The sequence below is a fragment of the Alternaria atra genome, assembly GCF_907166805.1.
Source record: "Alternaria atra isolate CS162 genome assembly, contig: 28, whole genome shotgun sequence".
NCBI classification, from domain to species: Eukaryota; Fungi; Ascomycota; class Dothideomycetes; order Pleosporales; family Pleosporaceae; genus Alternaria; species Alternaria atra.
Genome location: NW_025091326.1, coordinates 2,579,600 through 2,603,670, shown reverse-complemented (window position 1 = coordinate 2,603,670; position 24,071 = coordinate 2,579,600). Strand labels below are relative to the sequence as shown.

Sequence of the window (24,071 nt, the reverse complement as noted above, 5' to 3'; positions counted from 1 at the left end):
ACGCCAAATCGATATAGTGGGAATCTGTGTCAAGGCCTGCGCCCAACTCTCCGAATTAGATAATAATGCGTAGGAAACGATTGTGCTGGCCCGGACATAGTCTGGCTGAAGCGAGGGTGAATATTGGTACTGGCCGACGCAGGTCAATAACGACGACAGCGATGGTATGGCTGCAATGTGGGAGTTCTACTGCACCTGCACCGCCCATTGCCATTGCTATTAACTTGACCTCATCATCCTGCCGTAGTACTGGCATTGCTGGGAGTCATCCTACCCTCGTCTAGTCGGCTACGTGGTTCATCTCAGCAACCTTACTGACCGCCTAGCTGCTGCCCAACTCAAATGCACGTATGCCACAACCCACAATGAAGCGGCTCCATGGGAGCCACCATGCAGCCCAACGAGGGCATGGTCGCATATCCGGGCCAGGACCGCAGGACACGTGTAGTCGTGAGTAGCGATCACTGTTTGCTTATTCGACAACAGCGTCACCGTCGAGGAAGGGCGCTTGTGCAACAAGCTGTCTAACGCGCTGGATGACATTCATCAAGTGTTGAGCACCCACGTCACAGAACATTCCTCCAACCATCAACCGGATACAGAACAACGGCAATAGACAACGTCTAGAGCGGGTCTCGATATCGGCCGGTGCGTGCCGTTCTCGCCTATCTTAGCTGCATACTCGAGTGGAGATGATGGTGTTGGGAATACCTAGTCAGAAGAACTGATGGAAGCACATGATCCCTACCTGCGAATACTTCGGGGTATACTGTCAAATCACGGAAACTGATTGTAGTTCATGAAATAGCTGCCTCTTATCCGCCTATGGCCAGAAGCTTCACGTTCATCGTCCAAGGAAGCATTGCTAGTAAGAGCAAGTGCTGTGGTAGCCGCAACGACGACAGCGTGGCGCGCAGCAGCTTTAGGCTCGCCCTTTTCCCTTTTCATTTCCAGGCATCGAGTTAGCAGACTTTCCCCATTCCAATAGTGTAGACTGCAGGGGTTTGCAGGAAAAATATACTAATGTTGAAGTTGAGCAATTTAGCTCTCTGCTGGTGGAGCTTGGTCGCCATCTTGTAGCAGTTCTTCATCTATCAATCCAGGAGCCTATGGCATCACAAAAAATAAGACCAACTAACTGCTTTTCCTGTCAAGAGCCTACCGGCTTAGATCTAGAGCTACAGGTGACTGCTATCCATATCAAGAATTCGCAAATAGCAAAGTCGTATTTCTATGGTAGCATCAACGTCCACATCAAGTACCCACAGTTAGTAATGCCAACCGTAGAGACTGACCATTGAACACCGAAGCCTGAGGCTCACAATGACGAGAGACGGGAACATCACCAACATATACCTGAAGGACAACGCATGTGCCGACTCCAACACATTCACTCCTGCTCCAGCTTTAACACAACAATACGCCATCGAGTTATCCGTATACTGTTACCATCAGTTGAATCGTATTCGCTAGGTTATACCCTTGAGGCAGTTGCAGGCTACTCCCAACTTCAACATCAAAGGATCATAATGTATCCTGGACGTGTTCGTATGTCACCTCGGCCTCTGGCCAAGACATGATATTGCACAGTGACATTCACAATACATTTTCGCATTTGCTGTCGAACATATGGTGCACGCTATAAGTGTTTATGCTATCGTGACCTTAGCCATCTACTTTGTATATTGGAGACACTCACTCTTCACATGCGACCATGGCATCATGAGCGCAAGACTCCTAGCAAGAAATATGGACACGCTGCTAAATGATACTACAAGCATGCAAACCACATGTGAGCTGGACATTGGAGAAAGGAAATCATCTCGAACTAGGGATGAGAAGCCGACTGCAAGGTCCGGCACCAAATGCGTGATCAGATTGGTATCTAGTATGCATCCACAAACGCCTCACAATGCAAGTTGCTTTTCGCCTATGCTTCCTCGTCTTCCTTGTCTTCGTCCGCTGTACCATTTGCTAGGTGTTTTCTAGGTACTTCGAAGACGTAGATGCCGTTCTTGGCCTTTCCAGACATCCATCTGGCTAATCTGGGCTCCTTGCCTACGGCAGCCACAACGCACAGCCCATCTTTGCCTCTGTCGCCCCTCTCTTGAACTGCAAGGCCATTGACAATGCCTCGTATGAGGATGGCTTCGTCCTTGGTATCGCCATTGACCATAGACTCGTCTTCCACAATCGGTACGCGCCCTACTTTACCCACTGGCTCAATGCTCTTCTTGTCCGCTGTAATCTTCCACGCGCGTATCCAGCCATCCCAGCTTGCTGTGAGGATGAGATCGGCAAAAGGAACAGTAGCAAGCGCCGTCACGTATCGCGGTAGCCGGGGACCAGGCTTTACTGATGTTGCGGCGTCATCGTTGGCTGACATTTGCTCGGGCGAGAGCGGTGGATCGCGGCCATGAGTGAGTGGGTATGTGAAGAGAGGCTTCTTCCGGTTGACAGACCATAACGACAGTGCGCCATTGTCAGATGCTGTAACGAACAAGCCCGCATCGAGAAGACCAACGCAATCGATAGAACCCTCAGCATATGCGATGAGCGGGTCGTCATCGCCGGACTTTCCGCCATTGCCTTGTTCATCCTGTTTTTCATCTCCATCAACATTCTTTCCAAATCGACCTTTGCGCAACTTGTCCAAGCCCTTTTGTCTGGCCGTACCACCTCCGTGGAATACGAGCTGGTTTTCCTCGACAACTCTCCACAAACGAGCGGTACGATCTCGTGCGCCTACACTGACGCAAGTCTCCTGGTTGAGCTCCAGCCCACCTGCTACACCAATAACAGCGTCCTGGTGTCCGACAAGCGTCTCGATGTATGCTGATTCTGGCGCACTCCAGACAATGACAGCTCGGTCTGCGCCGCCAGAGAAAAGTTGTTCGGTGCCCCTTCGGAAGGACAGAGAGAGGACGGCGTCTCGATGGCGAGTGAATAGGTGACGGGGCGTGAGGGTGTCAGCGTCCCAGATGATCAGGCGAGCATGCTTGTCACCAGTGGCCAGGTACTTTCCCGAGTCGGAGATGGCTATAGACACAATCTCGCCCGTGTGACCCAGAAAGGCGCGGTCGCCCTTTTTGTTCTTGTTCCCCTTCCGCCAGAGGAGCCTTTTTGGTGTGGTGCGCGGCGTTAGGTTGGACGGTCGGCTGGGGTCGGGCGCATACGACTTTGGGTCAGCGATTTCCCACTTCTCGACGACGAGGTCCTTGCTGATAGTCCAGGCATACGGCAGCCTGACGGCGCATCCTGTCGTGGCTTTTTGCAGCCCTGAGTAGCCGGTCGCATGTGATGCATGCTCAAAGTCAAGATCGGCGGCGATTGACCTATATATCTTGCCCTTGCCTTCTGCGACATCTTCTTTCAGCCGCTCGGCGATGAGGTCCTTGTCGATCTGCTCGGCGTCAAAGCCCACGTCCTCCTCAACCTCGTTGCGGATGTTCTCAAGATAGCGCTCTGCCAGTCTCAGGCGCTTCTCTGCCGCCGTCTCGTTTTCGTCTTCAGAAGTAGTAGAGCCGTCGTCTGCATCGTCGTCGTCGTCGAAAGTAGGTGCGCCATCATCGTCGGATATGTCGCTGCCGCTGATCGACTCTTCTCGCTGGGAGCGGCGAGCATGCGCGTCTGTGTTGCGCCGTTTGGGGGCGCCGGCGGCGACCTCGCCGCGCTTCCGTTTCCGTTGTGAGGCTGGTGTGGTGAAGAAGGACGACGACATTGCGGTTGCCGTTTGACCTGCGCAAAAGGAATCCAGGGAGTAGTTTGAGCCAAAAGTGCTCTCTCGTCTTCGCGGTTGCAGGTGGAGCTGAAATTTGATCGGCGAACTTTTTTTCTAACGCCGACGCCAAGCTTCACAGCGCCAATGCCATCATGGGTGAAAGAATATGTTTTGCATGCCTTCTACAGACAAGCTTACCAGAATATCATACCACGAAGATTTTCGGGTGTGTTTAGTTTGCCTTGGTGTATGTAATAAATGCGACGCGACACAAATCCATGCACTTTCCCCCTAGTGGTACTTTAGATCGCAAGGCGACCATGTACTTTACATCTAGTGTCTTGGGTGTAGAAATATCACCGAGTTCAGGATGCATGAAAGGGTCCGAGTAATCATTTCAACCTCTTTCCTATGATGCCATTGTACATGATACTCATGGCTCTATCTTCAATTATCATCATCATCCAAGTCCAGGCGATGGCTCTACAGCTTCTGGTAGTCCAACTTGCCCTCCAGCTTCTTTGACTCAGCCATCTTCCGTACTGCCTTGTTGAAGTCGTCCTGGTTGATCGAGTCTCGGTAGTCTTTGATGGCGAAGAGACCACAGTGGTGGGTTAGCCATACTGTAATCATACGGGAAGAGGTGCTTACGCTTCTGTGACAACGTTACGTAGATCGGCACCGTTCATGCCATCGCTCATCTTCACAATGCTCTCAAAGTCAATCTCCCCATCTGTCACTACGCTGGCAGAGTGGATCTTGAGAATCTCGAGACGACCCACTTCATTGGGTAGGGGAATCTCGAGCTTACGGTCAAGACGTCCGGCGCGGAGAAGAGCAGGGTCGAGCGTGTCTGGTCGGTTTGTGGCCATGATGATCTTGGTCTGTCCTAGGTAGTCGAAGCCGTCGAGCTGGTTTAGCAGCTCCATGAGAGTCCGCTGAATTTCACGATCTGCCGAAGTCCCCTCAGAGAAGCGTCGTCCACCAATAGCGTCGATTTCGTCCATGAAGATGATGCAGGGCTCATGCTCCTTTGCGTAACCAAACATCTCGCGGATTAGTCGCGCCGACTCTCCAATGTACTTGTCGACGATGGCCGAACTGACCACCTTGAGGAAGTTGGTCTCAAGACTGCTCGCCACAGCGCGTGCCAATAGTGTCTTACCAGTGCCCGGCGGTCCGTAGAGCAACACTCCCTTTGGTGGTTTGATGCCTACTCGCAGGAAGAGCTCTGGATTCTTCAGCGGCAGTTCAATCACCTCACGTAGTTCTCTGATCTGCTCGTTGAGACCACCAATACCGCCAAAGCTAACCTGCCCCGGGTCTTCGAGCGACATGTTGTAGACGAGCGGATCGACTTCACGGGGGAGCATGCGCATTATGGTAAGCGTCGTCATATCCAGAGCCACACGTGTGCCTTGCTTGAGCTTGGCCTTGTCGACCTTTGACCGGCATCCCACGACGTAACGGGGCCCCGAGGATGCCTTGACAATGACTGCGGGGACATTAGTGTGGCGTCTCTTGAGCTCATGCAAACGCATACGTACATCGTTCCTCGTCCAGCTGCTTCAGTACCTCTCCTATTATCTGGCCGACGCTCTGCAGCGCCTTGATGTTGTCCTCTGATACGTCAAAGTCGTGCTGGAGGCCTTTGATGTCCAGTCGCAGCGCCTTGAGCTTGGCCTCCCATTCTCTCGACTCAAGCAGCTTGGACTTGTAAGCTTCGAGGGCGTGTTCGCGCTCTTGGTCGCCGCTTCCGCTCATGGTGAGGTTGTGCGGTGGGTGTGAGTGTAGTTGTGATGGAGGATGAGGGCGGGAGGCGGTAATGGCGAGGCGGCCGGGCTTGGTGCGGAATCGAGATGGTGGTGTATCAGTATACGCAGTCAGTGATAGCGAGTATCAACCTGGGCTGGGGTCAAAGGTTGGAGCGCGAGATGTCCGTGGTGACGGCGATGATGTTCGGTGATGTCGTTGGTGTTGTTGCGGAATGCGGGAGACTGTCCGAGAAAGTGAGAGCGCGTCTGGTCGGAAGCTCCGACCCTGCATCCTTGAGCTTGCGACAGCCGATCCGCCCACGACAAACTCACTGCATCGTCATGATGGAAATCGATGGATCACAGTCGCCGAGCAAGATGAAGCGCTCGCGTGCTGACATGGAGGCTGACGGCGCCGTCTCTGCCAGAGAAGCTGCTGCCCAAGTCCAAGACGGTATTGCCAATCCGCGCCCCCACGCGCACCAACTCCCTAACATTCTCTTAGACGATACATCCTCCGACGACGATGACTTTGGGCCGGCCCTCCCGTCCTCAGCGCCCAAGAGGAAAAAGCGCAAGTTGCCGTATGAGAAGCTCTATGTCGCTGCCCTGCCCAGCGCAACCCGCTATTCCAAATCACTCATGCACCGCGAGCAACTATGCTTTACCACTTTGACCCCCCACACCGACTTCCTCATAACAAGCTCCGTTGACGGCGTGGTCAAGTTTTGGAAGAAGGACTTTGGCGGTATAGAGTTTATCAAGGAGTTCAAGGCGCACAATGGCGAGATCAAGTCTGTCAACGTGAGTGCCGATGGCCGTAGTTTTGCTACTGCAGGCGCCGACAAGACGATCAAAATCTTCGACGTTGTCACCTTCGACCTCCTGGCCATGCTGAGCGTCGACTACACACCTAGGGCGGTTTGCTGGCTGCACGGCCGAGGCGCAAGCTTTCCCCAACTCGCCGTCAGCGCCGAAGAGAATAGTTGCATCTGCATATACGATGGCAGGGGGGAAAACCCGGAGCCGCTACAAACGCTGAAGAGCATACACAGGGCGTCGGTCAGCATAATGGCGTACAACAATGAATTCGACTGTGTCGTGAGCGTCGATCAAGGGGGCATGGTGGAATACTGGAGACCCAATGGAAACTATGAAAAGCCAGACAACGTATGGTCGCTGAAGAGCTCCACGAACTTGTTCGAGTTCAAAAAGTCAAAATGTGTGCCCTCGTCGCTTACCATATCCCCTACTGGGAAGCAGTTTGCGACCTTTTCCTTTCCGGATCGCAAGATCCGCATCTTCGATTTTGCAACGGGCAAACTCTATAGGACATACGATGAATCTATTGAGACTATCACCAGCATGCAACAGGCCGGTACCGCTGTCCAGCATCTAGAAGACATGGAGTTTGGTCGACGGATAGCCGTCGAGAGAGAGCTTGACCAGCCCACGACAAGGGGTCGCATGAATGTCATATTTGACGAAACGAGTAATTTCATTTTATACGGCAGCATGTACGGCGTCAAAGTCATCAACACATTGACCAACAAGCTCGTGAAGCTGTACGGCCAAGAAGAATCCATCCGGCCGCTATGGCTGTGTCTCTACCAGGGCCAGCCAGAGAAGAAGGGTGTTGTCACAGTCGAAATGGCAGCAAGCGAGAACCCACTACTCCAAGAAGCCGAGGCGAGAGACGCTATGCTGGTCTCGACAGGTTCTGGCAAGGTCCGCTTCTACATGTACACCAATGATGCCAGCGCTACCAAGTCGACTCGTGACGTGCAGAACGAGAAGCCCCGTGCCGCCGCCTCGAACAAACAAAAGGACGACAAAGCGCTTGCAGCAACGGGTACTACGGCCATTCTCCACACTACCTACGGCGACATTACCATCCGTCTCTTCCCGGACGCGGCACCCAAGGCCGTGGAGAATTTTGTCACGCACGCACGCAACAACTATTACAACAACGTCATCTTCCACCGCGTAATCCGCAAGTTCATGATACAGACCGGTGACCCACTTGGCGACGGCACCGGCGGAGAGAGTATCTGGGGCAACGAGTTTGCAGACGAGTTCTCCAACTTGAAACACGACAAACCCTATACGGTGAGCATGGCGAATGCTGGGCCAAATTCAAACGGAAGTCAATTCTTTATTACTACTGAAAAACTGTAAGTTTCCATCTCTCTCTCTCTCTCTCTCTCTCTCTGTCCGTCTCTCTCTCTCTTTCTCTCATCATCTATCAGTCCGATGGCGAAGCGGCACGCTGACTGTGACATACATATAGCCCTGGCTCGACAACAAGCATACCATCTTTGGACGAGCGATCGCAGGCATGGATGTTGTTCACAAAATCGAGAACACCAAGGTATACAAGGAGAAGCCGGAGGAGGATATCAAGATTATCAGCATCTCCATCTCTTAGGAGTGCGAGCGGCAAGACAATGGACTTGATAGTCGAATGCGTAGGGCATTCCCGTTGTTCCTTTTGAAGTGGAAGAATGGTGCAGTACCACGCATTGCATAGCTTTGATACCTAGTTGCACATCAAGAAATGCAAGTATAGTAGGGACGAACCAAACTACTACCCTGCAAGCATCACGTTTACTGTAAAGTCTGCAATTTCGATACATTAACTCGTACCCATTATTCTCCCCATCGACATACTGCGCAGGATTCAATACGTGCTCGTTTGCCTAAACGACTGGTCTAGGATGAACGCAACAACTACGTCTCAGGACAACTCAAGACGTCATCCCGTGACATAAGAAATACAACCAAACGCCGCCTAAGCCATGCGCCTAGACCCGCTATATAATTCAAACGACGCCTGACAGTAATAAGAAACTGCACATCATCGCTGCCCAAGATCCTGGTATCATATGCGAACGCGTGCGAGTGCGCCAAAGCCCTCCATGAGGCGCCATTATCCCCAACTAGGCAGAAAAAAACCCCCAAAGCAAACCTATACAAGCAAACCAAAGTGGCGTGCAGACCATCCCATTCCTAGACGCCAGTAAATGTAAAGTTGCTTGCGAACGTGTAGAAATTCTTGCTCTACACGACTACTTCGCAGCACCTTGGGAAGGCGAGCTGCGACCGACGGAGTGTGGTGCGGGCGCACTAGTAATGGAAGTGCGCTTCTGTGTCCTGAGCGCGTCAAGTTTTTTCTTGAGCGCTCGCTGACGGCTTCTCATCTGCTCGAGAACTGTGACGGTTAGCGGCATTCCCCTCAGAGGACACTGTAGCGGCACTTACGCTTCTGAATCGAGCGTCGATCTTCGCCATCGAGACCATTGATTTCCTCAGCATCAGCCTTGTCGTTGGGCGAGTCTTCCTCTTCTTCCAAGACAGCTTGAAGCATTGTAATGGCAGTCCAGTAATTGATATCACAGTCGGCCAAGTTGTGTCCAGTGAGTTCGTCAATAGCTGCCTGGCGGCTCATCTCTAGGGAGCGGTCGTACAATAGTTTCTCGGCCGTAACGCCAGTTGTAAGCAGGATGTTCTCGGCAGAACCGACCGCAGTCGCAGAGCCAGATGCTGCCGACCGGTTCTGAGGATGACTGGGATGGTCTGTTGGTAGCTGCTGCTGTGCCTGCTTGAGCTTGCGTGCAACAATCTCAGATTTGATACAGCATTCATTGAATCGGTCGCGCATCCACGAGACAACCTGGCCAAGCTTTGCGTTGGTTCGACCTGCTCCGTCGGAGCCACTAGTACGGCGAGTCCGGTTCCAGTAACTCCCGGTTAAGTCCATGGCCTTGTTCAACATTGCCAACGTTTTGACAAAAAGCACTAGCGCTTCCTCAGAGATGATAAGAACAGTATCGGGCGTCAAGTCATCGTCGTCATCATCGTCATCCTCAATCACATCACTACTAGGCTTGCGAGCAACGCCTGTGGAGCCGATACCTAGAGCTGGATCGCTTGGTGCAACTGGGACGAGCTGGCTGTACTTGACTTCGGCGAAACCATAAACAACGTGACTGAGCTGCGCCAGATCCTCAATCCTCTTCACAGTGGTCATGTCCTCGTCCTTGCCAACCACTTTGCCTCCGTCGCCGACTAGCAGCATGCTGCTTTGTGCAGTCGGATACGCTGGAAATGCGGAATAGCCCTGTGGGGGAGATACGCCCTTCATAACAGGTGGCGACAGACCAAGCCCTCGAATGTTGACCATGTTCATAGCCTTGGATAGGGCGGAAGTAGCGGTTTCGAAACTTGGGCGATACTGTCTCCGGCTGTAAGAAGCTGTGCGTTGGTGCGTAATGGCTGGCTTTTGTTGGATCTGAATAGCTTTGGAGGGGACTGCGCCAGTGGTCGATGTTGGAGACCCTTGTGTTGTCGAACGTCGCTTCATAGCGGCCTCTCGGTGAATGGGACGATCTCGCTGTGTTTGCGGGCTGTTAGCAATCTCGTCTGCGAGTGCATCAATCTCCACACGGCGCTTCTCTACAAAGACAAAGCCCTCATCCAACGCGTTATCTTGTGCGGCTCGTTCTGCGGCTTCTTTCAGTACGTTAGCTTCAGCTCTCTGTGGGATCCGCTCGCGTTCAAAGTGCTCCTTGAGGCCGGTTGGTGTCGGTGCTTGCTCATCGCGAGAATACTTGCGCCTGTGGCTGATAGTAGTAGCTGCGGCGGTCTGATCTTGCAGTGTCGCGGTACGTCCCGGTGCGGTTGCAGCGTTGGTAAGAGTGGGTCGGCGGTGTTCGCGAGTTGAAGTGCGTTCCTCGCTAGGATCAATCGGGGCGTTGCTGGCTCTTCGTGCAGAAAGATGTTGCGGCGGAGTGCTCGAGAAGTTACCGGAAACGGGTCTGGAGCTAGGCCGTGAAGGCGGTGTTGTGCCAAGGGTAGTCGTCCTGTCTCTGGGCAAGGGCGAGTAGGGGCTGTCAGCAGTTCTTGAGTCGATCTCAACAGGCGCTTTCTGTAGTCGCTTGGGTGGCTCGATCGGTGGCTCTAGTACAGAGGTTTGCATACGTTCAGAAGCTTGCATGGAGCCAGGAAGGTCTTCGTCCACCATATTTGGGATTTCATCGCGAATAACCGGGTCTGAGAAGAAATGCTCGTAGGACATACGCTCAGTTGGCTTTCGCTTCAAGAGTGCGCGGATGAGGGTCTTCATAGCCCTGCTGCTGACGAGACCTTCTGGAAATCGGACCTGGTCCTTGCGCTCTTCGATCTTGCGCAGCAACTCTACATGGTTGTTCGCTCTGAAAGGTGGTCGAGCACACATCATTTCGAAGAGAACAGTTCCCACGGACCATAGATCAGCCTTTGCATCGTACTTTTCGTATCGCAGAATCTCTGGCGCCATGTAGAGGGGAGAGCCGCAGAGGGTTTCGGCCAACGAGGTAGTCGGCAGAATCCTAGCGAAGCCGAAATCAGCAATCTTGAGCATGGGCAAAGAGGCGATGCCAGTAGCGGGTATCAAGGAATTGGCACTGGCGGCTAGAGGCATGCGTTCCAGAGTGCCACTCTGCGAGTAGAACATGGATGACGGGTTGAGGAGCAGGTTCTGGGGCTTCAGATCACGATGGATGTAGTTCTTGGACCGCAGGAACTCGAGCGCGCTCGCCATCTGCTTGGCAAAGTGGCGGACGACGACCTCATGTAGGCCGCCCACGGTTGGGTTGGGGTACTTTTCTATCATGCGCTGGGTCTGTGGGTGGTTGACGAGATCAGATCGCTTCTTGATGAAGGCTGACAGGTCGCCGAGTTCACAGAACTCCATGATGATGTGCATGCGAGAGGGCGTCTCATGGCAGTCGATGAGCGACACTATGTGCGGGTGGTGCAGACTGCGCAAGATTGTGATTTCCGAGACGAGGTTGTCTTTGAGTTTCTTGTTCAGTTTGGTCATGTTGACCGACTTGATGGCGACCGACTGCCGTTTCTCCTGTACAGGGACGTAGTTAGCACTCGATGCTCGCTCGGGGAGCAAGGGTAGCACAACATACGATGTGAATGCCACGATAGACTTCGGCGAAGCTACCTTTGCCAATATGATGCAAGCGCTTGAACTTGCCGATAATCTGCTCCGAGCCCGTGGCAGCGGGCGACGACGTCGACGGCGATGCACCCGACCGCCGTGGGGCGGGCGGGTTTGAAGGTGTAGCCATTGTAGGCGGCGCTGGCTGAGAAGCCGGGCCCGGACGAGGCTGCTGGAGTCTATGTAGCCAGTCGTCAGCTACCAGCGAAGATGCGGATACAGGGTAGCCGTGAGGGCGTTTGACATGGGCTGTCGTCGTCGTCGGGCTATCGATAGTGGTGAGGGATGGATGATGGTCGTGGTAGTGAACGCGACGGCGGCGGCAACGGGGATGCAAGGCGCGACGAGTAGACGAGCGAGGAAGATATCAGATTGGACAGAAGAAAGCAGAGCGGTAGAAGGAAGTGGGAGATTAGGGGAGCAGGAGAATGAATGCAGCAGGATAGCAGGCAGTAGTCAGTAGGCGGTAGGCGGTAGTCGAGGCGTGGGACATCTGGAGTAGTCGTGGTTGATGCACGTGCGATAACGCGCGCGTGCTCGCCGCTAGCTAGCTAAGAAAGTGCACTACCTTACAACAGTCCTACTACGACTACAAAACATGAGTCAAAGTCTGTTCAATCTACAGTTAGTACGCCCCCGTACATGCTCATCGGCTTATACAGGTTTGCATGTTATAGCATGTGGTGGAAGAGTTGTAAAGCGCAGAGTCCGGAAGCATATCGCTGGCTTAATCTGCGCGACGATAAGCGTGAAGCGCCATTAGCCCCTCATCTGGCCGTCGGGATGACCTGCACCGGCATTGCATCTTCTCCCCCATCTCTGACGTAACTCCCTCGAGGCTGGAGATGCAAGTCATACTCCCCTGCGCAAATGGCCATGTGAACGGCATTTTAGTATACCAGACTATCTACGGCGTACCTGCGTCCCGCCTGATGCGGCTGAATCCGTTGCCTACAGCCTGACACCCCTCACAAGAGCCCATAGTATGACTGGCACTATCACATTGTCGTTCCCGCCTGTGAGCACCGCCTCGTTGAGGCTTGCGCCCGTCGCGCATAGACCCGCCTTACCCGCCGTGAGCAATGCGTCCTGGACCCACTCGCCCGTCGTCTTCTGCCCTGCCTGACCACTATCCCATCCAACGTGAAGCCAGACTCTACTCACCACGAGCCCAACCGACACTGCAACTGCAAACGCTAAGGAGCCCTCAAGTGACTTTCCGCCTGCCCACGGCCATTTCCGCCGTCCGTAGCGGCGGCCGATGAGAGATGCCGCGGCATCGCCCATGCCTACACATACCACCCCTGCCACCATACTCACGTCCCTATCTTTGACCTCCCAGCCTTGCCAGGGCTCGTCGCCATCTCGGTCTACACCTGCGAGCGATAGCCAAAGTGGTATTGCGCATCCAATCAAGAGGAAGATGTGCGACACTACCACTGGGCCCCGGAGATCGCGACCGTCCACATACGGTGTGAGGAACCTGGCAATGGGCTTGGACAGCGGCGGCAGCTGCGAGGCGCGAATCAGATCCAGAAGGAGAAATATCGCAAGCACCAGCGCAAGGGCCAGCGCGACAAAACATGGGTCGATGAAGATGGTCGGAAGAAGCATCGCGACCATGGTGCCATGGAACACCTTTCTGCGTGTGTCGACTTCTACAACTGCGGAAAGCGAGAAGACTGCAATGAGACCAGCAAAGATGGTTCCAGCACAGTACAGACTCAGCAAGAGACGCGTGTTTGCTTCGCCCAGCACTAAGCAACGGACATATTCCGCAGGTGACAGATGCTGTGCGGACTCGAGCATGTCGTCAGGGTCCAGTCTCGATGGCAGAGGGACCCACCAGTCCAAGTTCCACTGGAATACTTCCCATCGCACGCGCGGTACATTGCCAAAAAGGTAACCGATGGCCCATCCAAACGGTTCGTGGTGGTGAAGAGCATGTTCGCCGATACTATACCGGATTGGTCCAAGTATCAAAGCGACTACAATCACATAGAAGTATCCCGCGTACAGCCATTTCCTCGTGGTGGCTTCGGTAGGCGTGAGTGACAGGTAAGACTGCACAATTGATCTCGATCGCCTTCGGTTCGAATATCGATGTTTTGACTCGTGGTCTTCAGCAGTGAGGACTGGAAGGGTATTCCTACGCTTACGTCCACTGCTATGAGTGGCTTCTTCGCCAGCATTCGGCTGCTGGAAGCTCGTGTTTGTCGCTTCAGCAGCAGATCGCGGCTCGTCGCCATTCATGTAAAGTCTGCTGTGTTTCACAGAATCTAGAATGTTGACTTTCAGGCTCTTGGTCTTGTGAAGAGGATTTTCGAATGTAGGTTCTTCTTCGTCCGCATCACTGTCACTCACGTTTCTCACAGAACCACTCCCACCGCGCTTGGACCGCAGGCTGTGGTTCAGGACCTGCAAGAAATTCTGTCGAGCTCGGATGACTTGACCAGCATGTCGAAGCCTCCATCGTGGAATGCGTGCAAGCGCTACGCCCCACTTCAGGATCTTGCCGCAAAGCAAGAAAACACCCAACCCGCCCAGCCACAACAAGACGGTGAGTATGGTTGCTTGAGGGGTATCCGAGAACAACAGAAGGTTGATGAGCCCAATGGAAAGCAGATGCAATTCTGCTGGTAGGAGGCTCGTCGTGGTGAGATAGTACAGCGGCGGTAGTAGCGCCTGATGCAGGGGAAACAACGTCACCAGAAGTTCTGGGTCTAGACCTTGGTTAGGCGGGGGTAACTTGAGTTTGTATGGTGTCTGTGCAAACAACCGAGAGGGTATATCGGTGTTCTCGGCAGCGATCAGGGGCATGATGGACACCAGCCAATGCAGAGGAGAATAGCCCAAGGTAGCGCTCCTGAATGGAACAAGTCTGGCTGGTAAAGCGGCTAGTCCAAGCAACATGTTGGGTAGAAGGGGCTTTGACGATGAGGCAAACAGTGATATCGCAATCAGGACGGGCAATATTGGGGGGTAGAGTATAGTGGCTGGATCGAAGGCGGCTGGTAGATGTATTTGACGGCCAAGCCGGAGTTGAGAGTGATTTCTCCATGAGTAGTACAGAAGCCGAAGCGGATATAGCCCCAAAACGCTAGCCATGACTGCAACATGCGTCAACAACTCTACTGGACACAGGTTAGCATACTTTGGCACATGCAAAGGGAGGCAGACTGACCTCTATGCCATGCCAGCAGCTTGCCCCAGCAGTCGCAACCGCGGACGGCGAGGACGGCAATGCCTGCGAGCAACGCAGTCTCGGTCGTTCTCCTGACCAGCTCGTTGCGCCGCCGTTGGAGATATTTTTGCCTGGCTGCCCTCGCTTCGTCGTCACTATGGTATACATCTCCCTTGCGCCTCGTCTTGCTGGTGCGGGTGAAGTAGCCCTCGGAGAGCTTTCTCCCCTCGTCGTCGATTTGTGTGGGAGTGAGAAGGGGACTCGCCCATTCCTCTGTTCCTAATGACCGCGAATCACGAAGGCCCTTGTGCGGTCGTAGGGGAGGAGCAGGTAGTGCCTTGATAAGGCTACAGCCCTCGTCGTCAGCCTCGGTGCCGCTTTCGCTTGGTGACTGTGATGCCGTTTTCCTACGTGTCCTGCCGTCGTTGTCATGCATGGTATTGTCCAAAGGCCGAGGCGGGGTTCGCGATTGCGATTGCGAGTGCGGAGGAGCGTCATGCGCCGGATCTGGCGACTGTCTCCGTATCTCGTCTCTGTGACGCAAATACGGGTGGGGTGAGCGGCGGAACTGCTGGAGCTCTTCGATGTCGTCGAGCGCAAGCGCGTCTGCGGGTGCTGTCTCTTGCGCCATGATGGCCCTAGCTCTGTTCTTTGTGCCTGCACGACTATGGGAAAGTCGTGCGACACAATTGTCGAATGTCTATCGTGAATGCACGTACATGCACGTCATACGAGTCGACAGTGGCGCGGAAGTCGGCAGCAGTCGTTGCGCTTCCAAACTGGCGATTCTCACATGTTCGGCTGCTGGCACGTTCAGAAAGGCCGACGTAACCTTCTCTCATGTCCCCACTAGGGGGGTTAAGGATTACCCAGGTAGCCACCTACAACGAAGCTCCTTCTATACAAGTTGTACAAAATCCTCTATGCAGGGGTAAATATCGTCTTGTGTTTATCTAGTTTCGTAAGACAAGACACTGTAAATACCTTTAGGGTAGCTTTTGCTAGATGCTTTGTAGTCCTCAACCGGCTACATCAGCGTGAATCATCCTGTCGAACATTGAAAAAGAAAAAAACTTGTCGTGTTTGTTGGGTACACAATGTATTGATGGCGCAAGAGTATCTTCTGTTTTCTCTATCTATTTGTACAGCCATCTCTCAAGGCAGTCCCCCAAACATTCCGCTCCTACTGCAGGTACTTGTGTTCCTGTAGCCATGTCTTGACGTCGTCCGCATCTCTCTCGAGCCATGCGGCTTTGGCGCTGATGGCGTCAATGCTCTGAGACAGCGCCATGTCAAAGCCCTTGGTGCTCTTGCTCTTGAAGAACGCCTGGATGTCCTCTATGTGTTCCCGGTGAGTGAAGCCCGATGTCGTAATGGCAACAACCGAACTTAGCATGCTCAAGCTGGGGGGGCAACCTTCTCTCCAGCTCCTCCCAGTTGTCCTTGACCCATTTCCAAAGCGCGTGACAGCCCTCTGCGTGTGACCTCAAGGCTGCAATGGGCAGATAGATATCCTGGCCTTTGACCTCATCGCTGAGAGCCATGGCGAGCGTGCGCTGGATGAGCTCTGGCGACTTGGCACGACCAAGCGCACGAAGAGCCGAGTTACGCTCGTCGCTCGTGGCAGCATTTCGTGTCTCGTTGACAATGACGTCATACTATGGATGATTAGTTTAAGTTTCACATGTCACAGTACAAGGACTCACCTCTTCTGGCCCACCATTCGCCAAAACAATGGCGTATACGCTGCCGCGGATGTTGGGGTGGATGGCAGACTTGTCGCCTGCCTTGAACTTCTCAAACATGTCGAAGGATGCCTTGATAATCTTCTCGTCTCCAGCGATACCGGCAGCACCAAACATGAGACCCTTGAATTGTTGTTCGATATGGCCATCCGTCTCATTGAATGTCCATCCCAGCTCATGTGCCTTCTCTGCGCTAAGCTCCAGTTGGAACTTCTTCAGAGCATCTCTGATCTTCTGGTCCTCGAACATCCATGCGCCTCGGAGGGAACCAATGCGACCGGTGATTTCTCCCCAGACAACGAACTCTGCCTCGTGTTTGAAGCTGTCCAGAAGCGAGAGTATGCCAGACGTCTTTTGATAGCCAGACGCGGCCAGCGAACCAGCATCGGCAATCATACCAGCTCTGTCCTCAACAGTCAAGAGGCCCTCCTTGGCCGAGATTCCAAGCTTCCGTAATCGCTCTGGCGTGTACGAAGTTCGGTAGAGGCCAGAATGGTCTGCGTTAAGCTTGAAGAAATCGAGATCCTTGAGCTTGAAGTCGGCTTCGCGGTCGAAAAGCGTCAAGTCTTCGTCAACCCCTTCTTTCGTCCGCAGGGCGAGAAATACTGGGTATAGAGTTTGGTCTTCTTCTGGCTTGACGTCGGCTGTACGGAGGAAGCGGTTCTGCTTCAGATGGATAGAGTCGGTGCCCTCAGTGACGGTAACGACTGGGAATCCGACCTTTTTGGTCCAAATGTCCATAACCTTGCCAACATCTTTGCCACTGGCATCAGCCAAGGCAGCCCACAGGTCACCAGTCTCTGTGTTGCCATAGGCGTGCTTTTTGAGATAGCGCCGAATGCCCTCCATGAAAGTGTCCTCTCCGACATATTTGGAGATCATGCGAATGACACTGGAGCCCTTGGAATAGGAGATGGCATCAAAAATCTGGTTGATCTCGTCTGCCCGCTTTACGGGCACCTCAATGGGATGGCTGCTGCGTAGAGAGTCGAGCGAAAGTGCGCTAGCCAGGTTGTCCGTAACATAGCCTTCCCAGACCTTCCAGTCAGGGTAGAAAACGTTGCAGGAATACCATGACATCCAAGTTGCGAATCCTTCGTTGAGCCACAAGCCATCCCAGAAGTCCATGGTCACGAGATTGCCGAACCATTGATGTGCGAGCTCGTGCTGCACCGTCTCGGCAACGCGCTGCTTGGTAGCCGCACCGCTGACCTTTTCGTCGATGAGTACGTCGACAACACGATAGGTGACGAGGCCCCAGTTTTCCATGGCGCCTGCACTAAAGTCGGGGATGGCGACCATGTCCATCTTGGGCAACGGGAAGGGACTGTCAAAGGTTTTCTCGTAAAACTCCAGCGTCTTTGCCGCCAGCTCAAGAGAAAAACGGCCGTGCTCAATGTCTCGGTCCTTTGGAGCATAGACTCGCACAGGGACGCGGAAGTTGTTCGTCTCGATATAGTTGAGCTCACCAACGATGAAGCACAGGAGGTACGTCGACATGAGGGGCGTCGGGCTGAAGGTGACGGCCTTGCGCTTTCCGCCCGAGACGGCGCTGTCGACCTGTTTCTCCGACGCCACGTCCATGTTGCTGAGGCAGGTCATCTTCTCGTCGGCGATGAGGGTGACGGTGAATTTGGCCTTGAGGGCCGGCTCGTCGAAGCAAGGAAACGCCCGCCTGGCATCCGTAGGCTCCATCTGGGTCGTCGCCATGTATGTGGTGGAGCCGTCGGCGGCCTTGAAGGACGAGCGGTAGAAGCCGGCCATGTTGTCGTTGAGGACTCCGGAGAAGGTCATGGTGAGCTTCGCCTGGCTGCCGCCGGGGATGGTCTGGTCGAAGCTGACCTTGGTCGTCTGCGCATCGTCGTCGGTGGTGACATTGGGCGATTCGGTGATGACCTGCTGGCCGGCAGTGACCTTGGTCGAGTGGATCTTGAGCTCGTTGGTGTTGAGGGAAATCGAGGTGGTGTCATCGACGACGTCTAGACTGGCGGGGGTGTCAGCGGGGTGTTTTCTCGTACAAGACACACATGTGCATACTCGATGGTGACGGTGCCTTGGTAGGTGAAGTTGGCAAAGTCCGGCTCTAGCGTCAGGTCGTAGTGGATGGGCTTGACATTGGCGGGCAGCACCTCGCGGCCCTTGGTGATGTCTATGGACGAGTGGCCCTCTGCGCCAAAGTGCTTGCACATGTTTCGTCGGTGAGAACAGTGCCTGACAGTGACAAAGGCAGGGTGTCGGGATGGTGGAGGGGAACGAAGTGATGGTGTCGACGATGTAGCGGGGTAGCGGGAGAGGCGAGAGGTTGGCGTGAGCGTGTGCAAGAGCGTCCGACGTGGCTTCAGTCGACTGGGACTGTAGCAAGGAGTGATGAGTCTTGACACCAGAAGACGGCCATGATGGGTGAAGCGGTGCATCTAGCTTCTCGTGTGCTGTGGTGCGACGCGTGCACACAATACCAAGGAACCCTGGAAGCACAGAAGATGCCCAAGCACACTAACACAATAGTAGTTCCTAAAGGTATTCACAACCCTCTTACTTTATCAGCACGCTGCTTTAGAAGCGCACAGAGCGAGACGGGCCGTGAGCGTCTTTCATGGTCTCGTGCCCCTACGCGGACTAGTGCTCCGCTAGTGGGTATTTAAATCTCGCGTTTTCGATTTTTTTTCCCCTTCAACACGCAAGAAAGTCCTCCCAGCGTCACCCTCTCCGCAGAGACGCTGTGTGTTCTGGCAATACTGCCAGTTCTTGCTAGAGAAGAGCTAGCCCTCGTTTGAGCCCTTTCGCAATTCCTGCATGAGTGAAAGGGTATAGAAGTAGGGTTACATAATATCGCTGTGCATATGGTATCGTGCTGTCAATGTTGGACAAAGGAAGTGGCGCATTCGTAAGATGTGCTTTTGGTTCGAACAAGAGTTTCGACTTGCATCTTGTTATCATACGAAGACGCCTGCTTTTGATACATCGTTCACAAGACTGCAATACATACACTCTGCAGGATACGTTATCAGTAGGCGCAAGTCTCTACAAGTACAAAACTCGGTAAATACCTTTGGGGTACTATCCATGGTATAGATTCTAAAGAGTGTGCTTCTTCGTATTTACTGCCTTTGCCTTTCGAAGCCATGTATGCTCGGTTAGAGATGGTCCTGGAACAGGTCATGTGAAATCATTTTCCCATGCACGACGGCAGGGAGCGAAGGAATATGATTCGCATTACTTACTGCAGCAAGATGTTCTGTAAAGGCATTCGCAGCGCTTAGTGTGTATGGGCTAATAGAAGACAAGACAATGTTTACTTGTATCTAAAGTATTCAATTAAACTCATGAGGAATGGGCCTCTTTGTAGCTGCTTAAGACGCCCTATGCGACACGAATTCCGTCATGCCCTGCTAATGATAGGATGCTGTGCACATGAAACCCAGATAGGGCTAATAGTTGCACTATGCTCAGGTGGACGTCCATGTCTCCGGTCATGACTGCTCCGACGTGGATGTAGAGGCAAGAGCGGCCAATCGCGACTGCCCTAAATTATGTGAGCAACTAGCCTGCCACCCGGACGCTAGTAAATTGGAGACGAACAACTCGACGACGAACTCTACCCACCCCATCACCACCACCGACAACCATTGCTCCACTCTCCCTCCTGCTTCGAGCCAGCTTTACATGACCATGTTGGCTCGCTCAGCACTGCGCACGGCACGCTCCGGCGCCGCCACTGCCCGCAATGCCTCCAGCAAACCGGTACGCCTCCCGCATGGCCCAACACACCCCGACAGCTCGCGCGAGCTTCATCGACGCCATCTCTGGCCGGGTTGCAATGCTCGAGCCTGCCCCCGCTTCAATTGAATAACCTGGCTGACGGAATGGGTGATACAGCGCTTCGCCTCGACATGGACCTCTGCCGACGGCGCCGCCTCGGCATGGAAGAACAACGCCCTCCCCGCAGGCGCTACCATCTTCGCCGTCGGTTCGACTGCCTGGTACTGGCACCTCTACGGACGCCAGGTCGATGCCATGACGCCAGCGGAAGAAGGGTGAGTGCGCCTGACATGGTCTGGCCTGCCGAGATATGCTGACCCTATGCTTCCACAGCCTTCACCCAACCCAATACCCATGGGAGCACGAAAAGTGGTCCAAGACCTTCGACCATGGAGCGTACGTCCTCCCTGCCATACCGCACATGCGCACCCCCTAACCTGTCGCAGTCTCCGCCGTGGTTTCCAGGTCTACCGCGAGGTCTGCGCCTCCTGCCACTCCATCTCCCGTGTGCCTTACCGCGCCGTTGTCGGCAAGTTCATGACGGTTGATGAGGCCAAGGCGCTTGCCGAGGAGAACGAGTACGACACAGAGCCCAACGACCAGGGCGAGATTGAGAAGCGCCCCGGAAAGCTGTCCGACTACATGCCCGCGCCCTACAAGAACGACGAAGCCGCCCGCGCTGCCAACAACGGTGCTCTGCCCCCCGATCTATCGCTCATGGTCAAGGCCCGCCACGGTGGCTGCAACTACATCTTCAGCTTGTTGACCGGTTACCCCGAGGAGCCGCCTGCTGGTGCCGTTGTCCAAGAAGGCCTCAACTTCAACCCCTACTTCCCCGGCACCGGAATTGCCATGGCCCGTGTTCTGTACGACGACCTGGTTGAATACGATGACGGTACCAAGGCTTCGACTTCGCAGATGGCCAAGGACGTGGTCGAGTTCCTCAACTGGACCGCTGAGCCTGAGATGGACGACCGCAAGAAGATGGGCTGGAAGGTCCTCGCTGTCACCAGTGTTTTGTTTGCGCTCAGTGTCTGGGTCAAGAGGCAAGTTCCTGCACCTCCGTCATCTTACACACAACTAACAACTATGACAGGTACAAGTGGGCACCGCTAAAGACGCGGAAGATTGTCTACCAGCCACCGCCAAACAAGAGCATCCTCGAGCACGTTCCCAAGCCAAACAACTCCGGCAAGACGAATCAATAAACATTGAGTGGTGTTCCATTTGCGCTGTTCAGGAGAGCGGGTAGAGGAAGCGTGTGTTCTATATCGTGTACATTGCCAGGTACTTCCAACAATCAGATTTCTTTGCCTCGTGACATGCAGTTCCCTGTCCCTCACGCCGCTTATTTTGAAGATACTTGTTTATCAATCTCCGTAAGATAGTTTTCTCGCAAACTCAGTAGCATCAGCTATCCCATCATGTATAGCCTTTGACCGTAGCTCTACTTCTCCAAAATAATTAGGCTCGCTGACCTGACTAAACTCCAACGATTTGAACAACCTGAGGCTCTGGGTGTTGTCTTTGTCAATCTTGACTCTCAGGTAGCTTAGAGACTTGAGCTTGTCCATGTCGTTTGTACCTGTTGCATACTCCTCCAGAATGCTTCGCAGCGAGGTAGATATATACCAGATGAATGCCTGCAACGCTTCTTTTGCAAGCCCCTTTCCTCGCGCGCCAGGCTGGGCAATCATAATTTCCAACTCGCCAACCGCGTCCACCTTTCCAGTCTCGTGACTGTCTTGCTGCCCTATATCATCATCGCATTCCTCACACGGATACAAAAAGAGGTTCACATCCCCAATCATACGATCGGGTGCATCTTCTGTTCCGGGAGTGACTTTGACCAGGGTGGAATGATTTGATGGTGCTGTCGGTGTGTCCGGTGAGGCGCAGATGATGAAAGTTAATTTATCTGCATCTTGTCGCCACGATGCCTGCATGGCGTACTCTTCCTGAAGCGTTAGCGGCTCGGAAGCGGTGAGCTTCTGCAGTTCCTATGTATCGGTCAGCTATAGGGTGCAGTAGGAAGATGAGAGGTTGTGTAGGCCTTTTGTATACCTCATCTTGCATCCATTCGTGGTATGTGGGGACATGGTGCGAACTGTACGGCACAAGAAGAAGACGGGGTGTGAGGATAGCTGAAAAAAGGTTAGTATTGTGGTATACAGTGAGGTTTTGGTAGTGGGTACCTTGGTTTTCGTTGACTTTCATGTTCGCGGTGATTGTCTTGTAATTTTCTTTACTTTTTAACGTCGTTTTGTTAGCATGAAAAACAGTGAAAAGCTTACATTGGTGGTACGACCAATGGATTTGGTATTCTCACACTGAACCAAGATGTATGTATGCGTGTTGTTTACTCAGGGTCTAATCTTTCACGGCCAATATGCTATGCCGTGTGCTGTTGTATGTAGTTACAGGGTACCAAGGGCGATGATTTACGCCATGGTCAAGTTTATCTGCCCGGACGCCGACAATGTTACGCGATTCAACCGGCAGCCTATAGACTTCCATACAGCCAAATGATTACCAACTATTACAACGTATATTTAGTTCCAGTTCAGAAGGCATGTAGGTCCGTTCTCGAACTGACCAACGAAGGTACAATTTTTGGCCGAACGGCATGAGATGCGGAGCGGGAAAGCATTGGGCAATGCTTGAACGCGACCTGCCTCCATCATGCCGCACTCTTCCATTGAACCGACATCGCATTCTACTAACAATAACTGTGCGCAGTCTCATGGAAATATCCATCACAGATATTGCAAACACGAAGCGCTATGCTGTAGACTGTTAAGATAACCCGACAGGAATGCGCCCAGAGATAGAAACGTGTCCGACGTCAACAACACTGCGCTGCATCACCCACAGCGTCCCGGGACGATCGCCCACACGTCACAAATGGAGCCAACCCGCGTCCTGGTAACAGGAGGCTGTGGCTTCCTAGGCACCGCCATCGTCTCCGCACTCTTAAGCACGAAAAGATACGCCATCACGGTCATAGACGTTAACCCGCCCTCGCTCGGCAGCAACACCTTTACCAACAGCGTACGCTATGTTCGCTGCAACATCATGGACCCATCTTCCCTGTTCAGTGTCTTTTCCGAAGCTCGACCTGCCGTCGTCATCCACACAGTGGGTGTCTTCCCTCTGGGTACGAAGCGCTACTCCATGCGGGGCAAGGCGCCGTCTTCAAAATCAACGTCGAGGGAACAAGGAATGTTGTGAATGCAAGTAGGGATTGTGGCGCAAGGGCTTTTGTGTACACGAGTAGTGTGACTGTTGTGTTGGATGATTTGGATCGCGATTTCAGGAATGTAGATGAACGTTGGCCCACAGGTCGTGTGCACACGAGCTATGGACAGAGCAAGGTAACCGAGTTTCTCTTTTTTTTTTTTTTTTTTTTTTTCCTATTCTCCTTGTCCATTTCTTGGTGTACGCCTGTTCTATATTCATGTTCTCCATTCTGTATGGAGTTTTCGTGGAAGAAGTTTCCAACTATTCATTTCCATCACACCAAACATTGCTTCCTAGCTACCTTACCTCATCTCCAATCCTGAATCCTCTGCCCACACCTCGAGATGAAAATAAGATAAAACAAAACAAGAAACTCACCTTTAATAGGCACTCGCAGAATCCATTGTTCTCTCCGCAAACACGCACGACTTCGCCACCTGTGCTCTGCGTTCAGCCCCCATCTTCGGCCGCAACGACACCGTCTGCATCCCCACAATACACTCCTGCATCTCTGCGTACCAGACACCCTTCATCCTCGGCACAGGAACCAATCTGCAAGACTTTGTCTACGTCGACAACGTAGCGGACGCACACGTCCTCGCCGTCGGCAATTTGTTGAATTCGCAAACTGCTGCCGGTGAAGCCATGTTCATTACTAACGGCGAGCCCATCACAG

At 53.3% G+C, this 24,071-nt stretch overlaps 8 protein-coding genes across 8 annotated transcripts; 2 read left to right on the top strand and 6 right to left on the bottom strand.

Moving 5' to 3' along the window:
* Window positions 1-1,930: 1,930 nt before the first annotated feature.
* Window positions 1,931-3,721, bottom strand: ALTATR162_LOCUS7875 (uncharacterized protein; the record flags this gene model as incomplete). The annotated part of the gene is made up of 1 exon (XM_043315503.1): window positions 1,931-3,721. One exon carries the CDS (start codon window positions 3,719-3,721, stop codon window positions 1,931-1,933), a length of 1,791 nt encoding a protein of 596 aa, XP_043171438.1.
* Window positions 3,722-4,204: 483 nt separating this feature from the next.
* On the bottom strand, window positions 4,205-5,485 carry ALTATR162_LOCUS7874 (uncharacterized protein; the record flags this gene model as incomplete). Its single annotated transcript, XM_043315502.1, has 3 exons — window positions 4,205-4,344; window positions 4,392-5,216; window positions 5,269-5,485. 3 exons carry the CDS (start codon window positions 5,483-5,485, stop codon window positions 4,205-4,207), a joined length of 1,182 nt encoding a protein of 393 aa, XP_043171437.1.
* A 332-nt stretch (window positions 5,486-5,817) lies between these two features.
* On the top strand, window positions 5,818-7,903 carry ALTATR162_LOCUS7873 (uncharacterized protein; the record flags this gene model as incomplete). Its single annotated transcript, XM_043315501.1, has 2 exons — window positions 5,818-7,584; window positions 7,766-7,903. 2 exons carry the CDS (start codon window positions 5,818-5,820, stop codon window positions 7,901-7,903), a joined length of 1,905 nt encoding a protein of 634 aa, XP_043171436.1.
* Window positions 7,904-8,543: 640 nt separating this feature from the next.
* Window positions 8,544-11,597, bottom strand: ALTATR162_LOCUS7872 (uncharacterized protein; the record flags this gene model as incomplete). Its single annotated transcript, XM_043315500.1, has 3 exons — window positions 8,544-8,686; window positions 8,737-11,374; window positions 11,436-11,597. The coding sequence occupies 3 exons, from the start codon at window positions 11,595-11,597 to the stop codon at window positions 8,544-8,546; spliced, it is 2,943 nt and encodes a 980-aa protein (XP_043171435.1).
* An 821-nt stretch (window positions 11,598-12,418) lies between these two features.
* ALTATR162_LOCUS7871 (uncharacterized protein) lies at window positions 12,419-15,282 on the bottom strand (the record flags this gene model as incomplete). Its single annotated transcript, XM_043315499.1, has 2 exons — window positions 12,419-14,601; window positions 14,652-15,282. The coding sequence occupies 2 exons, from the start codon at window positions 15,280-15,282 to the stop codon at window positions 12,419-12,421; spliced, it is 2,814 nt and encodes a 937-aa protein (XP_043171434.1).
* A 552-nt stretch (window positions 15,283-15,834) lies between these two features.
* Window positions 15,835-18,585, bottom strand: ALTATR162_LOCUS7870 (uncharacterized protein; the record flags this gene model as incomplete). The annotated part of the gene is made up of 4 exons (XM_043315498.1): window positions 15,835-15,989; window positions 16,036-16,309; window positions 16,358-18,380; window positions 18,434-18,585. 4 exons carry the CDS (start codon window positions 18,583-18,585, stop codon window positions 15,835-15,837), a joined length of 2,604 nt encoding a protein of 867 aa, XP_043171433.1.
* Window positions 18,586-20,120: 1,535 nt separating this feature from the next.
* ALTATR162_LOCUS7869 (uncharacterized protein) lies at window positions 20,121-21,363 on the top strand (the record flags this gene model as incomplete). Its single annotated transcript, XM_043315497.1, has 5 exons — window positions 20,121-20,207; window positions 20,273-20,430; window positions 20,489-20,551; window positions 20,602-21,219; window positions 21,252-21,363. 5 exons carry the CDS (start codon window positions 20,121-20,123, stop codon window positions 21,361-21,363), a joined length of 1,038 nt encoding a protein of 345 aa, XP_043171432.1.
* A 162-nt stretch (window positions 21,364-21,525) lies between these two features.
* ALTATR162_LOCUS7868 (uncharacterized protein) lies at window positions 21,526-22,372 on the bottom strand (the record flags this gene model as incomplete). Its single annotated transcript, XM_043315496.1, has 3 exons — window positions 21,526-22,155; window positions 22,220-22,299; window positions 22,351-22,372. 3 exons carry the CDS (start codon window positions 22,370-22,372, stop codon window positions 21,526-21,528), a joined length of 732 nt encoding a protein of 243 aa, XP_043171431.1.
* Window positions 22,373-24,071: the final 1,699 nt, after the last annotated feature.